The sequence below is a fragment of the Triticum aestivum genome, chromosome 2B (assembly GCF_018294505.1).
Source record: "Triticum aestivum cultivar Chinese Spring chromosome 2B, IWGSC CS RefSeq v2.1, whole genome shotgun sequence".
NCBI lineage: Eukaryota > Viridiplantae > Streptophyta > Magnoliopsida > Poales > Poaceae > Triticum > Triticum aestivum.
The window spans coordinates 444,009,803-444,025,735 of NC_057798.1; the positions used below are offsets into that span (position 1 = coordinate 444,009,803).

The 15,933-nt window shown below is 45.9% G+C and overlaps 1 protein-coding gene across 1 annotated transcript; it reads left to right on the forward strand.

Annotated features, from left to right (window-relative positions):
* The first annotated feature begins 1,997 nt into the window (after window positions 1-1,997).
* LOC123045351 (nudix hydrolase 13, mitochondrial) lies at window positions 1,998-4,335 on the forward strand. The gene is made up of 4 exons (XM_044468368.1): window positions 1,998-2,524; window positions 2,611-2,698; window positions 2,785-2,868; window positions 3,605-4,335. The coding sequence occupies exons 1-4, from the start codon at window positions 2,448-2,450 to the stop codon at window positions 3,989-3,991; spliced, it is 636 nt and encodes a 211-aa protein (XP_044324303.1). The 5' UTR covers window positions 1,998-2,447; the 3' UTR covers window positions 3,992-4,335.
* The last annotated feature ends 11,598 nt before the right edge of the window (window positions 4,336-15,933 follow it).

The following is a 15,933-nucleotide window of genomic DNA, read 5'->3' on the forward strand; positions in this document are numbered from 1 at the left end:
CGAGGTTGAAGTAGGTCTTCCACGTGTAGTAGGAGGAGCTGGATTGATCCAGGCAGATATGAATGTGCTCATAGATATTGAGATCGCGGACGTCAGCGTTGGTGGTGAGTTCGGGTCCGGTGAAGGGGTTGGACTAGCCGGAGATTGAGGACGATGGGGAGGCCATGGGGGCTGCGAAGGGGAGGGGAAGGTGGTAGGGTTTCGGCGGCATCTGTAGGGACTGGAGGCCGAGGTGTAGGGTTATGGTTTTTGGGTGGGAGGGAGAGGGAGAGGGAGAAGTAGCAGCGACAGAGAGGGGTGGGCCGTTGCAGCGGGAGGAGATGGTGTGACCGCGACAAGAGATCGCGGAAGCGAGGAGAGGATCAACTTGCTAAACTGATACCATGTTAGATGGAAAGAAGGGATTGCATGTATCGATAATCATTGATCAGGTGCATGGTGCACATATATAGGTACAAGGAGTGCCGGCATCTACTTGTCTCTCAAGATATAAAAATATACGAGGAAGAGAGGAGATACGGCAGAGTAAATACAAAGCCCTAGTCCTATACATATATACATGTTAAGGACCTCCTCCATGGAGGACAAGGCCGTCCTGTGGACTGGGACTAGCCTAGTTCTTTTGACTGATTCTACCATAATCTTAAGAATGGTGGCTCCCTCTAAGAGCAACTCTAGCAGACCCCGCAAAATTCCGATCCGCAAAACGCGTTTGCAGTTTGACGAATATCTCCTTTGCAGGTCGAGAACGAGCGCGGACGAACAGAAACCGTAGATAAAACTGCATAATTTGAAAAAACAGTTTTGCGGGAGAAATTGCACCATAGTAGTTCATCACGTACTACATATATTTACATGATCAAACACTACAAACACTCATACTACATCAGTACTAGTAGTAGAGGGGTGGGGATCTCACGGCGGCGAGCTCGCGGCCATGGACGACGCCCTGGAGGAGCTCAATCCTCCTAGCCGGAGCTGCCGAGGTCGATGTACTTCGCCCTCTGCTTCTCGCGGATGCGCCGCCACTCGTCGTCCTTCTCCTTGGCGGCGAGGTTGGCCGCGACCGCCTGCTGGAACTCGAGGTCTTCGAGCTCCTCGTGGTGGCGCCGGCGCTCTGCCTCCTCGCGCACGCTCCGCTCGACAATGGCGGCCGCAACTGTGTCAACATTGGCGACGAAGTCCTCCGGGCCGACGACTCCGCGGCGGCCGAGCTCCTCGGGCTCCTCCTTGACGGGGATGAACTCGAAGTCCTCCGGCTCCTCCGACCACTCCCTCTTCACGGGGAGAAGGCCCGCGCCGAAAGAGGAGGAGCTCCCAACGTAGGAAGATCTCCCCGCGGAGGAGAAGGACGCGGCAGAGGACGGGGGTACGGCCGTGCCGACGGTCGTACTCGTCCGTCTCGCGGACGCGGAAGCTCGGCGGCAGCGCCGCGGTTGGTCCACTTCCTCGCCCCACGCTTCCTCGCGCCGTCCGACCGGACGCGCTCGCGCTCGGGGTCGCTGCCGCCGCCGGATCTGCTCCCGAAGCCGCGTCCAGAGCTCCACATACGACCCCACATGGCAGCTGGAGGCGGAAGGGGGTCGCCAACGGCGAGAAATGTGGAGAGGGGGTGGGGAATTGCGTAGCTCGGCGGCGGCGGAGGGATAGGTTTCAACCCGCAAATGCGCCGCGAACCCGTAGATATACTGGTCGGGGCGTGCGGTTTGCGGGCCGCGACAAATTATTTTACGGGCCGAACGAGTATGTTTTGGTTTGTTGGCCGGAAAATTGGGCCGAGCCCGCATACTCGTCAGAATTTTGCGGGTTCGCGTCTTTTGCGTGGTCTGTTAGAGTTGCTCCAAGGTTGTAAAGAAAAATAGATTTAAGATTCTGGGTGAAGTTGGGTCAGGGTCGATTCTTAAAATTCTGAGAGAATCGGCAAAAGAAAAACTGAGTGTCCTCTGTGCTCTTCCCGTGCATACCACACATTTATAAATTCTCCGTCCGTCGCTCGGTCGCTCCTCCCGGAACGAACCCAATCACGCAAGCGAAGAAGCGACCGGAGCACCACACGCACCGGCCCTCGTAATTGCCTCGATCTCCAATCATAGGCCGGCTCGAGGTGCCGCGCTATTCAACGGACCTCTCCCTTTGTTTACTACTCCCGCTCAAATCATTCGCAGTTTTCTCTCCTCCCCTCTGTTTCGAAGAATCAGACCGAGCCTAGCTTCCTAGTTGTTGTGTGGTTGGGCGGTGCTGGTGCGTTAATGGCGGTTGACCTCCTCTTCCTCCTCGCGCCTTTAAATTGCGCGGGAAGAAGCGCCAGTGGTGAGAGCCTCAGATAACCAGTTTGCTGCCCCCTCCGTTACTGCCTACCTTTGCTCCGATTGAGTCTCGCCTGGGCTCTCTGTTCCGCGTTCTGTTTCTGTCTTTGCTCCTGTCCCTTCTTCTTCCCTGACGCGGCAATGGCATCTGAGAAGCTCGTCGCGAGGAAAGGCAGGCTCAGGCAGCGCTACGACAACGAGTACCGCCTCGTCGCCGGGTGAGTATCCACTCATTGGATCATTGTATCTTTCATGTTCCAAGCCGTTCTTGCCCTGACGAGCCGTGTTCCTCTCTCGGGCGCAGGTGCGTCCCGTACCGCGTGGACAAAGATGGGCAGCTCGAGGTTCTCATGGTCTCCACAGCCAACAGGGACGATCTCGTCTTCCCCAAGGTAACACCAACTCACAGTACCATCATACATATTTCGTCGGCGACATGCATCCACGTGCTGATCGATCGATGGATTGAGTTTTTCAGGGCGGCTGGGAGGACGACGAGGACGTCTATGAGGCGGCATGCCGCGAGGCGCTGGAGGAGGCCGGAGTCAGGGGCAACATCAATGTAACTACTCTGCTCACACATATCTTTCCTTGGCATGCATCACCAACCTAGTATAGTGAGTATTTACTATCTTGATTACATGAACAGCTAATGGTGCAAGTTTAGTGCACCTCTAGGTAATTAGCTGCTTTTTTTTGGCGGGTGAGGTAATTAGCCGATTTGACCTCTAGAAATCGATTGATCTATATATGATGATATACTAAAATAAGCAGATAGCGGCGAACACGATGATGTTTGATAGGGAAAGCAACCAGCTGGGGATTTTTCTCTCTTGATAAAATCTGTCGTGGAGAATTTTTTGGATCTTACATAACAGCCAGGAGACAAGACAAGGACATGGCCGTTGACTTAGTAAAAAATTACATATTCGGTGTGACGTGGTGTAATTCTTTCACGATTATCCTTTGAGTTGTCTAGTCTGCCGGGGAGCCCTTGATTATTGTGAATCCAAATAATTGCCCTCTTTTATTCATCTTGCGCTGGCTTGTCGTCAGAAGCATTGTCCCCTGGAACAATTTTCAAGCATCGATACATGGCTCCTCCACAGATGATAGAAAAGAACACATTCAGAGATCTAGCAGATTGCTGCTATGCATGTGACGTGTCTGCTGTTTGTCCAGCACCGATCTAAACAATCAGCTCCTGTTGGTGACATGTTTGAGTTAATTATGTATTAGCATTTACATGAATTATATAGCTGTTTCTGATAGGAAATTACCACGTGTTTTCTCTCCAGAGAAACCCGCTGGGCTTGTGGGTGTTCAGGAGCAAGAGCAGACAGAGCCTGGGCCAGAGCAGCGACAGCCCGCAGGGCGCCTGCAAGGGCCACGTCTTCGCGCTGGAGGTCACCGAGGAGCTCAAGCAATGGCCGGAGCAGGAAACCCACGGAAGGCGATGGCTCTCCCCAGCGGACGCGTACGGGCTCTGCCGGTACGACTGGATGCGCGAGGCGCTGACGGCATTGCTGGACCTTTGTTCGACGGCATCGTCGCCGATCCCTGTAGCGGCGGCGGTGGCCGTGAGCACTGCGGCGCCGGAGCTGAACGAGCACTCTGGCATGTGCATAAGCATGATGCTGATGAAACCGGTGGACTCCGCGGATCGAGCGGTGGCGCTGTGCTGATCCTTGCGGCGCATGCAGATGAACTGACGACAGACTGCAGGCGAAGCTGATAAGCAGACAGAAATATCATCTGATAAGACATTTGAACATGTTCTCTTTTCGTTCTAATCAGTAATTAGTTATCGTCGTAATTACTGAGTGTCATCCGTCATGTATGATCAATTCCTGGCCTCTGTTGATTGCCAACTTGTATGATCGATCCGTGTGTTCTGTAATGTTATCAAGTCTTAGGGCCACTTGATTAAGTCGTCTTGTAAATGTTTGCTTCCGTTCCTCAAATGCATTTTCTGAGCAACAAGAATATTTGTGAATAGAGTTTTATTATTCTATCGTGGTTCAACATATTTTGTCATGTTTTTTATAGAGAAATATCAAGATAGTAGTACCCAATACGTCTAACCTCTGCAACAGTATAATGTCAAGAGGTAGTTTAGACTTATAGGTTGCACACAACCAAATTATTAAAAAGAAGAAAAAGTAATGACCTCTAAAAGTCAGGGCCAAGCAATCACCAGTGGTTGACATGTTTCATTGTGCGTGATCCGACGGTGAGTCCACCATCTGTACCAGCAGCCGACCGCTACAACTTGCTTGATATCAAGGCTTGACATTAATTGTAGAGGCGCATCAGGGAGCAACAGAATATGTTCCATGACAACCCACCCTGATTGATCAACCATCCCTGCTGTAGAGATGAAGTCTCTCAAACAAACGTTACCGAAGTTCCTGTGGCTGAATGCACCGGGAAACGCAGGTGGCGAATATCTTCAGAGTGTTGGTGGTAGATCGGGCAAGCTCCAATAGATCCTATGTGAGGCATGGAGTACGCCAAACGAACTTTAACCCTCTTTGGGTGCGGGCTTTTGGAGGTCGAGGCGAGGTGGTTATTTTGAAAAATTCAATAACCATATCTTGGAAATCCAAAAAATTCTGAAAAAAAATTTACACATTCATATGGATGTATTCTACATGTGTATAAAATCTGATGCTGAAATACATTATGGTGAGAGCTACACAAAAAATAAAATCACAAATTGAAACTGATGAGCACTGTTCACTATTAGAAATGCAGGAATTTTCTTTTTTGTGTAGCTCTCACCATAATATATATCATCCTCCAAATTGCACACATGTAGAATACATCCATATGAACATGTATGAATTGTTTTTCAGAATTTTGTGAAACTTCAAAATATGATTTATTTATTTATTTTACTTTTTCAAAGTAACCACCTCCATGAAAGTCACCTGCCATTGGCATTTTCCTATTTGTCTTCTCGCAAAAAGGAAGTAAATGAATGAGTCAGCCCGCCTCCTGGTCCAAACAAACTTGTGTTTGTTTGGTGGGCTGGGCCGTCCAAATTGACCCAATCAAGAAACCACTAAAAACAATGATGGCAATTTGGCATCCTCTATCGTTGCTAGTTTGACATAGCCTGTCTTCTATAGCAGCCACAAAACTTCACCATTACAACTTGAAAACCAATCCATCCAGTGCCATGAACCTAGAAAGAAGACAATGTATTAGGTTAATTGCAGGAGTTAGGCACGGCAAGTTAGGACCAGTGTCCCCCCGCCCCCTCCCCTGCGTCGTCCCCGTCTCGGGCGACTCGGGCAGCTCTTCAAACCCTAGCCGCCAGGGTCACCACCACGTCCCTCCCTTCCCTCCGCCGCCGCCGAAGGACGCCGCTGGGCTAAGCCTGGGGGCCGACGGCGGTGGCGGAGGCTCTCCTCCCTGGATCGCGTCGGAGGGGGTGGGGCGGGACCTCCACGCGCGTGACGGCGCAGCGGCGATCTGATCCATGGTGGTGCTCCGGCGTGCTCCGGCGGAGGCCTTGGGCGGCGGCGCGGTTACCGGTGGCGAGCCGGCGGCGGCGGCGTGAAGAGGGCGCCGTGGAGGTCCGGGCTGGCCAGATCAGGATCCTGGGGCGGCGGGTGAAGCTCTGGCTTCCCGCGGCGGCATGGCGTGGTGCAGTCCATATCCAAGGCGAATCTGCGTCAGCGATCTCGTGGTTTTGCCACGGATTTGTTCCGATCAGAGACGGTGATGAGCGTGCGGGATCGATCTCGGCGGCTCTCGCGGTTTGGCGAGGTGGGGTGGGAGTCCTCCACCCAGGCTCCAGTGGTGGCGCATTCATGCAGTGGCCGGTGTGCCAGGGCTCCTACGGTGGCACTGCTGTTGCGGTTGGTCGCCGGATCTAGGCGGCTAGATCTGGGGCTTTGAAGGCTGTCGAGACAGTGCACAGGTTGTCAGGTGGATTTCTTGGGACGGATCTGAGTGAAAACTTGGTCTTCGGTCGTTGGGCGGAGCCGGTGATGACGATGCCCTTATCATCGTTTCCTTCATGAAGGCATCATCGAGGTATAAATCCCAAACCTACCCAATACCTTCGGGGAAAACCCTAGATCAGTTGATCGGATGACGGCGGCATTCATGTGTCGTCACCCCCTTGCGGGCGGCATTCTTGGAGATGCACTCGGGCTCGAGGGACCAGCAGATGGCTTCTTCAGTGGAGCAGTGTTTCTTTCTACATATTCATGGCGGCGGCTCTTGGCGGCATGGAGCAACGGAGGCTTGGCGTCAGATGTGTGGTGATGGACACGCGCAGGAGGTCGACGCTGTCTGGCGTCATTATGGCGTCGGCGGCAGCTAGACCGGGCAAGGTCGATGCAGCAGTACAACTCTGAAGATGAATTGGTGGCAGGTGGTTGCGGCGGCCTCATACCCGGCAGGCGTCCTGGTTGAGGAGCACGCCGGACTGGTGGGTGCCCATACCCGGCAGGCGTCCTGATTGAGTCCTCCGGTCTTAGATGTTAGGTTTGGCTGCAAGGTCTGTTTGGTATTAGGCTCAGACTATCAGCTCCCCTTTATCAACTGGGTAGGAGTAGCGACATATGTTGTTTAGATGGTGGTTTTGGTCTTACTGTTGTACGACTTTGTAAGGTCTTGTGTTAATAATTAATAAAATGGCCGTATGCATCGTCCAGATGCACAGGCCGGGGGTATTCCTTCTTTTTTTAAAGGCACGGCAAGTTGGGTTTTATCACTAGTCGTTGTTTACTTAGTGTTATCATACATTTTCTTCTGCCAAAGCTTGTACATTTCATCAAAAATGACCTACTATACTGATTTCGTGCCTTAGTGCCTTACACATTTAATTCATATTTCAGAGACATCGCGTGCACCAAAAACATATGAATTCAGAAAAGGCGTATACAAACGCTCTTATATTTTTTTACCGAGGGAGTATTAAACATAGCTCGTAGCGTCTGGATATATAGGTGGCCTTGAAATGGTCCAGACTCCATAGCTTGAGAGGTAGGTTTTAGTTGGTAGGTAGCCCTCGGCACATGCCAGACGAAAACTTTGTTCAGCTTCGCCTCATCACTTCATATTTTGGATTGCTAATACTCGGAATGTAGGCTGCAGCTTTTATACTTTTCAGAGCCCTATGTGGAGAAGATGTGTCTGCTATAAACTGCAGTTTTTGTCTGTTGCTGTCCTTTCTGTACAAGATGATACATGAAAGTTTCTTCTTTCTTCTTCATTATCAAGAACGCATTGACATTCGTAACCATCTAGCTAGAGGAACACAATATTGACTTAGCCTTGAAGTTAGTTAGTTCATGCCAACAAATCTTCAGCCCCAATCGGATCATGGAGCAGAGCACCTCCACATGGCTGGGTGGGCCATAACCCACGGTATTGAACTCTCACTTTTGGTCATGAACCCTACTTGCTTAGTACTACTAGTTTTGTCCGTTGCTAGCATAATTAATCCTAGCTAGCAGGTTACACAAGGGAGGTTATGTTGTTAGGTTCTACCTAGATATAGCTAGCTATAGTAGTAGCTGGTGGATATGTCTGTGGAATGCAAAAATTCTACTCCAAATTTCGAAAATTAAACGAAACTACTATCCACTGGCCATAGAAGGTAGTCTGGGCAGGCGACCAGACCCGCACCGTTATTCACTCGTGGCATTGTCTTTTTTTTTCTTTAGTAGGTTATTGTGGTCGAAGTGAGCCTAGTTTAACTAGTTGGGAGAGTGGATGTACAAACTCAGCACCTGAGTTCAAATCCTCACGAAGACGAATTTAGGTTTCTATTTATTCTTGAGAACCAGCCTTTCTTTGTACTCATGTGATTTATCTTTTTTTGTTGAGACAGTCCGCGAGGCTTTTATTAATTGTGATCAATGTTTACATCCACAAACGAAAGATTACCAGGATTGCCTAACCAAACATGGCGGCCAACCCCCAACTTTAAAACATGCATCGCTAGCCTGTGAGCCTCGAAATTCGAGCTCCTATATTCATGCACAAAGCTACAAACTTCAAAAGTAGAACTATGCTCTATGATTTCATGTAGAATTGCTCCATAATTTGTCGGGCTTCTATTCTTAATGTCACCAACTACAATCTGACAAGCCGATGCCACATGTAGTCTCTGCAAGTTCAGATCTTCAGCAAGTTCATGTGATTTATCTAAAGGACCAGTTTGGCCGTTTGGGTATTAACCAAGATAAAAAATCCTGGTACTCATGTTTAATGGTCCTATGCATCCTTATTGGTGCAGAGGCCGGGGAAGTGAAGTTCTCCCTCATTATAAAGGATTTCACACATACTGTAGATCACCTCCTCCCGACCACCTCAGCACCGCCACCCCAGGGCGGCGCCAGGGGGATCAGATCCCAGCGTTGTCGGGCCCCACCCGATAGCGAAATATCTTGCCATTGCTGCCGCTAGTGTTGGCCGCGGTCGTGGCGGCGCCCGGTGCCAAGGCCCTGAGGCAGGAGGAGGCGGTGGCAATCACTCGAGGCGGCTGATACGTATCCAACATATCTATAATTTTTGATTGTTCATGCTATTATAGTATCAATCTTGGATGTTTTATGTAACTTTTTGTGCTATTTTATATTATTTACTGGGACTAACCTATTAACCCAGTGCCAAGTGTCAGTGTTGTTTTCTGCTTGTTGTTGGTTTTCCAGGAAATCAGTAACAAACGAAGTCCAAACGCCACGAAGTTTTTTGACGATCTTTTTCTAGACAAGAGAGACCCTAGAAGCTTCGGGAGGGGACAAGACGAGAAGTGGGGAGACGACAAGGCAACAGGGCTCGCCTAGGGGGTAGGCGCGCCCTGATGCATTATGGGCCCCATGTGGCTCCGTCTGACCTAATTTCACCCCTATAAATTCTCTAAAATCGGGAAACCAATAGAGAGCCACCCCAAACACTTTTTTCATCGCCGCAAGTTTCTATTCTTTCGCGATCCCATCTGGAGACCTTTCCTGCCGGAGGGGGAATCGATCACAAAGGTCTTCTACATCATCCTTGATGCCTTCTGATGATGCATGAGTAGTTTACCACATACCTATAGGTCCATAGCTAGTACCTAGATGGCTTCTTCTCTCTCTTTGATCTTCAATACAATGTTCTCATCGATGCTCTTGGAGTTCTATTCGATGTAGTCTTCTTTTGCGGTGTGTTTGTTGGGATCCGATGAATTGTGGGTTTATGCTCAGATTATTCATGAATATTAATTGAGTCTTTTCTGAATTCCTTTATGCATGATTATTATAGCACTGTATTTCTCTCTGATCTATCTGTTTAGTTTGGCCAACTAGATTGATTTTTCTTGCAATGGAGAGGTACCTTGTGATGGGTTCAATCTTGCGGTGCTCAATCCCAATGATAGAAGAGACATGACCCGTATTTGAATTGTTTCCATTAAGGATAAAAAATGGGGTTTATTCATATTGCTTGGGTTTACTTTGTCTACATCATGTCATCTTGCTTAAGGCGTTACTCTGTTTTTATTAAATTAATCCTCTAGAGGCATGCTAGATAGCGGTCGATGAGTGGAGTAATAGTAGTAGATGCAGGCAGGAGTCGGTCTACTTGTCTCGGACGTGATTCCTATATACATGATCATTGCCTTGAATATCATCATAACTATGCACTTTTCTATCAATTGCGCAACAGTAATTTGTTAACCCATCGTATGTTATGTGCTCGAGAGATAAGTCTCTAGTGAAAACTATGGCCCCGGGGTCTACTTTTATCATATATAAAAACACAAAAATACCTTGTTGCACTTTTATTTATTTTATTTTATTTCGCAATTTATCTATTTGGCTATCATTATGTGATTTGATCCTTGCAAATAACCGTTGAGGGGATTGACAACCCACTTGTTTGCGTTGGGTGCAAGTATTTGCTTTTTTTGTGCAGGTGCTACTAACGAGGTTCTGTGTGGTTCTCCTATTGGATTGATAACCTTGGTTCTTAACTGAGGGAAATACTTAACTCTATTGTACTGCTTCATCCTCTCCTTTTTGGGCAAATCCCAACGCAGCTCACAAGTAGAAGGAAGAATTTCGGGCACCGTTGTCGGGGAGACATCACCAAAACCTATCAAGTACCTCTGCATAAACTATCTTCTACTTGCTCTTATTCTTATTTGCCTTTTTATTTTACTTTTCCTATTGGTGTCATCTCTCCCACTTCTATTTCTTTTACAAAAACACAAAAACATTTTTATTTGCTCATTTGCTTGCTTGAAGTTGCTATCTTGTCTGAGTTTGTCATTGAGAAAAGTGTGGATGGTAAAACCCCTAAAGTAGAAATTCCCACAAATTTGGATACAAAAAAAATTGTGACGGGAAGTGGGAACATCATAGGGCAAAACACTATACAGGAATTCTTTAGTTGTACGGGGACTTTGGTTTGCAATGATATTCCTATTCTTAAAAGAACCAATAGTTACTCCAAAGCTATTTCAGCACTTGTTTTTAAACTTGAAGGAAGATTTATGCATACTCATCCCACTTTGCAAAGAATATTTGATACGTCTCCAACGTATCTATAATTTTCTATTGTTCCATGCTATTATATTATCTGTTTTGGATGTTTAATGGGCTTTAATATGCTCTTTTATATTATTTTTGGGACTAACCTATTAACCGGTGGCCTAGTGCCAGTTTCTGTTTTTTTGCCTATTTTAGAGTTGTGCAGAAAAGGAATATCAAACAGAGTCCAAACGGGATGAAACCTTCGCGAGGATCTTTCTTGGACCGAAAGCAATCCAAAAGACTTGGAGTTGAAGTCTGGGACTCCACGAGGAGTCCACGAGGCAGGAGGGTGTGCCTAGGGGGCGTAGGCGCGCCCCCCACCCTCGTGGGCCCCTTGTAGCTCCACCGACGTACTTCTTTCACCCATGTATACTCTTATACCCTAGAAGCATCAAGGGGAGCCACGCAACCACTTTTCCACTGCTGCAACCTTCTGTACCCGTGAGATCCCATCTTGGGGCCTTTTCCGACGATCTGCCAGAGGGGGAATCGATCACGGAGGGCTTCTACATCAACACCATTGCCTCTCTAATAAACCGTGAGTAGTTTACCATAGACCTTCGGGTCCATAGTAATTAGCTAGATGGCTTCTTCTCTCTCTTTGATTCTCAATACAAAGTTCTCCTCGATGTTCTTGGAGATCTATATGATGTAATACTCTTTTGCGGTGTGTTTGCCGAGATCCGATGAATTGTGGATTTATGAATAAGATTATCTATGAATATTATTTGGTTCTTCTATGAATTCTTATATGCATGATTTGATATCTTTGCAAGTCTCTTCGAATTATCGGTTTAGTTTGGCCTACTAGATTGATCTTTCTTGCAATGGGAGAAGTGCTTAGCTTTGGGTTCAATCTTCCGGTGTCCTTTCCCAGTGATAGTAGGGGCAGCAAGGCACATATTGTATTGTTGCCATCAAGGATAAAAAGATGGGGTTTATAATATATTGCTTGAGTTTATCCCTCTACATCATGTCATCTTACTTAATGCGTTACTCCGTTCTTATGAACTTAATACTCTAGATGCATGCTGGATAGCGGTCGATGTGTGGAGTAATAGTAGTAGATGCAGAATCATTTCGGTCTACTTGACATGAACATGATGCCTATGTTCATGATCATTGCCTTAGATATCTTCATACCTATGTGCTTTTCTATCAATTGCTCGGCAGTAATTTGTTCACCCACCGTAATACATGCTATCTCGAGAGAAGCCACTAGTAAAACCTATGGCCCCCGGGTCTCTTTCCTATTATATTACATCTCTTTTATTTACATCGCATCTCGTTTACTATTTTGCAATCTTTACTTTCCAATCTATACAAAAAATACCAAAAATATTTACTTTATTATCTCTATCAAATCTCACTTTTGTGAGTAACCGTGAAGGGATTGACAACCCCTTTATCGCGTTGGTTGCAAGGTTCTTGATTGTTTGTGCAGGTACTAGGTGACTTGTGTGTCGTCTCCTACTGGATTGATACCTTGGTTCTCAAAACTGAGAGAAATACTTACACTACTTTGCTGCATCACCCTTTCCTCTTCAAGGGAAAACCAACGCATGCTCAAGAGGTAGCACTGTTCTATGAGTTACCTGTTATAAACAAGCCTAAGGCCTTGTACAATGCTAGATGCTTAGAGATGTGCTTAGAAAAATAAACCGGGTTTTTTCTGAAGCACCAATGCCTATTTCTACAGGACAGACGCGTAGTTAAGCGACTACCCTATACAAATAAGCACCGGTGCTTAAGAAAAGCCTGGTTTATTTCTTCAAGCACCTCTCCTAAGCATCTTGCATTGTACAAGGCTTAAGGCTAAAAACATAGCTACTCTTATCCTCATGACTGAATTTGATTATATAGTGTGAGAGGCTTGAGAGATCTTTGATTTTTATAATATGAATCATGAACATCCTTTGATAGATGGAATTTTATATGATGAAGATTATATGATGAGATATGTGTTTTGTGATAATCATACTTTTGTTGAAAATACTAAAAAGAAAGTTCCTCCTTTACATACTATCCAAAAAAATTTAAATGGTAGTAATCAACAATATTCTAGGATTGTGAAAAGGAACCAACAAGGGTTTGAAGAAAGTAGCCTCGAGAATGCTAAGATTTTAGTAGATGATGTGTTTCCCATTGTTTTTGAAAGGCCGCCTGGTAAACACACATCCCAAGATGAAAAAAATAAAGATGACAATACTTGAAACTATGCATTACGCCTAACTAGGGGCGTAAAACAATAGCGCTTGTTGGGAGGCAACCCAATAGCTATCTTTATTTTTCTTTTTTCTTCTATATTTTTTGGTGTCCACACAATTATGCTTATGTTATGATTGTGTTTTTTGTTTTAATTAATGTTTGTGCCAAGTAAATCCTTTGGGATGATTTGGTTGGTAGTTCATCTGATTCTATGAAAAAATGAAAAAAATGCGCCTAGTAGAAGAATTTTCTAAATTCACTGGAAAGTGAGAAAATTCTTAATTTTTTACACATGATTGATATATAAATTTCCCACGTTGTCCTAACTTTTCAAAAAAATTGAGTAACATAAGTATTGTGTTTGTTAAGATCATTACAAACTATTCTGTTTTTGACAGATTTTGTTTTTCTTACATAGTTTGCTTGTTTTAATGAACCTATGGATTGTATCGGGGGGTATAATTCATGGAGAAGCTAGAATACAATAGGTATTATGCAATAATTAAATATAAATGGGTTGACAACAGTACCTAAAGTTTATGATTTGCTTGTTATACTAACGGATCTCACGAGGTTTCTGTTGAGTTTTATGTGATGAAGTTTTCAAGTTTTGGGTGAGATCACGATGGATGAAGGAATAAGGAGCGACAAGAACCTAAGCTTGGGGATGTCCAAGGCACCCCAAGGTAATATTCAAGGACAAACGAGCATCTAATCTTGGGGATTCCGTGGATGGCATCCTCTCTTTCGTCTACAATCCATCGGTATATTATTTGGAGCTATATTTTTATTCATCACATGATATGAGTTTTGATTGGAGCATCGTGTATTATACGAGTCTTTGCTTCGTTTGATTTATAGTTTTCCACAATCATCTTTGCTGCACACACCTTTTGATAGGGACACACATTTATTTGTGGTTTATTAGAATACTCTATGTGCTTCACTTATATCTTTTGAGCTAGGCAGTTGCTTTAGTGCTTAACTTATATCTTTTAGAGCACGACGATGGTTATATTTTAAAGAAATAGATGTACCTCTCATATTTCACTTATATCATTTTGAGAGTCTAACAAATAGTAATGTCAATATGCACGGGTTATGAAATTGGTCCTGATATGATAGGTATTCAAGAGGGATATAATAAAAACTTTCATGTAGATCACTAAAGATGATAAGTTTGATTCCTTGCAATAGTTTTGAGATATAGAGATGGTGATATGTGGGTTGTACTAGTGAATAATTGTGGTTTAGTAAGAATATTGGTCTTAAGGTTTGTGATTCTTAAGCACGCATGTATAGTCTCCCGCTATGCTAAGAAGTTGGGGCATGATTTATTATTGAGTGTCTTCCTTTGTGTGAAGGTCGGGGTGCACGATGGTTAACTCCTACCAACCTGCCCCCTAGGGGCATGCGTAGTAGTACTTTGCTTCAAGGTCTAATAGACTTTCACAATAAGTATGTGAGTTCTTTATGACTAATGTGAGTCCATGGATTATACTCACTCTCACATTTCCGCAATTTGCTAGCCTCTTCGGTATAGTGCATTGCCCTTTCTCACCTTGAGAGTTGGTGCAAACTTCGCCAGTGCATCCAAACCCCATGACATGATACGCTCCGTCACACACAAGTCTCCTTATATCTTTCTCAAAACAACCACCATGCCTACCTATCATGTCATTTCCATAGCCATTCCGAGATATATTGCCATGCAACTTCCACCATTCCGTTATTATGACACACATCATCATTGTCATATTGCTTTGCATGATCATATAGCTGACATAGTATTTGTGGCTCAGCCACCATTCATCATTATCATACATGTTACGCTAGTATCATTGCACATCCTGGTACACTGCCAGAGGCTTTTATATAGAGTCATATGTTTCAGTTTTATCGAGATCTAATATTGAGTTGTAAGTAAATAGAAGTGTGGCGATTGTCACATCCCTAGCTTCTGGTAATGCTCTAGGCTAGCTTCATGTGTGCATCATGTTTAAATTCTGAAATTTGAACTGAGGAATTTTGGAAGCCTCAAAAACTTAAATAAAAGAGGGGCAAGAAACCCTAAAATTGCAATCAGTAAATCCAAAATGCCCTAGAAATAGCTCTGACAATTTTGGCAAGAGTTATAAATCAAACCAAAATTTTGGGACATTTCTAAGGAATTATTGGGCTCTGATTTTAAATCAATATCTTATTTGAATTTGGAGTTATATTCATAATATATAATGAATATATTTTCAAATGACCTGAGATATTTTTGTTATGTGTGGAGAAGTCCATTAGGTGACTTAAAAATATCCAGGGAAGTTTTGGCACTGTTTTCAAATTCTGTTTGAATTAAAATTCAGTGCCAATTAAATAAAACAGAACAAAAATAGAAAACAGTAAATAAAAGAGAGAGAGAGAAGGACTTACCTGGCCTCACCCGTGCAGCCCACCAGAACCGGCCCAGCCGGCCCAGCCCGCCACCGCTACTCCCCCCCTGTCGTCTTCCTCTTGCCAGTGGGAGCAGCTGCGTGCTCGCACGCGCGCGGCCGAGGAGGCCACCTCCTCCCTGCCTGGCTGCCTCCTCCTGCCTTGGTCCCTCCCGCGACGCCACGCAGCCCCCGACCCCCTCTCACTTCTCCCTCGCTCTCTGGACCTCCCTCCCCCTCGCTCCTCTGTTTCCCCTCCCGCGACCGAATGGAGGCCGTCGCCGCCGACCAGCGCTCGCGCGGCCACAGCCACCGTCTCGTCTCCCCGACGCCTCCCAGAGCTCCGTCGGTCCTCCCTCGTCCTCCTCGTCGTCTCACACGACCAGAAGAGCCCCGGAACGCCGCCCCCGACGTTTTCCCCCTCGCCGGCCGCCGAGGATCTTCTCCATCGATTCG

Bases quoted from the DNA above. Each gene is read 5' to 3' on its own strand.
- LOC123045351 (XM_044468368.1), top strand. From the start codon at position 2,448: ATGGCATCTGAGAAGCTCGTCGCGAGGAAAGGCAGGCTCAGGCAGCGC. The intron at 2,525-2,610 runs GTGAGTATCCAC...TCTCGGGCGCAG, and splicing joins GAGTACCGCCTCGTCGCCGG to GTGCGTCCCGTACCGCGTGG. The intron at 2,699-2,784 runs GTAACACCAACT...TGAGTTTTTCAG, and splicing joins ACGATCTCGTCTTCCCCAAG to GGCGGCTGGGAGGACGACGA.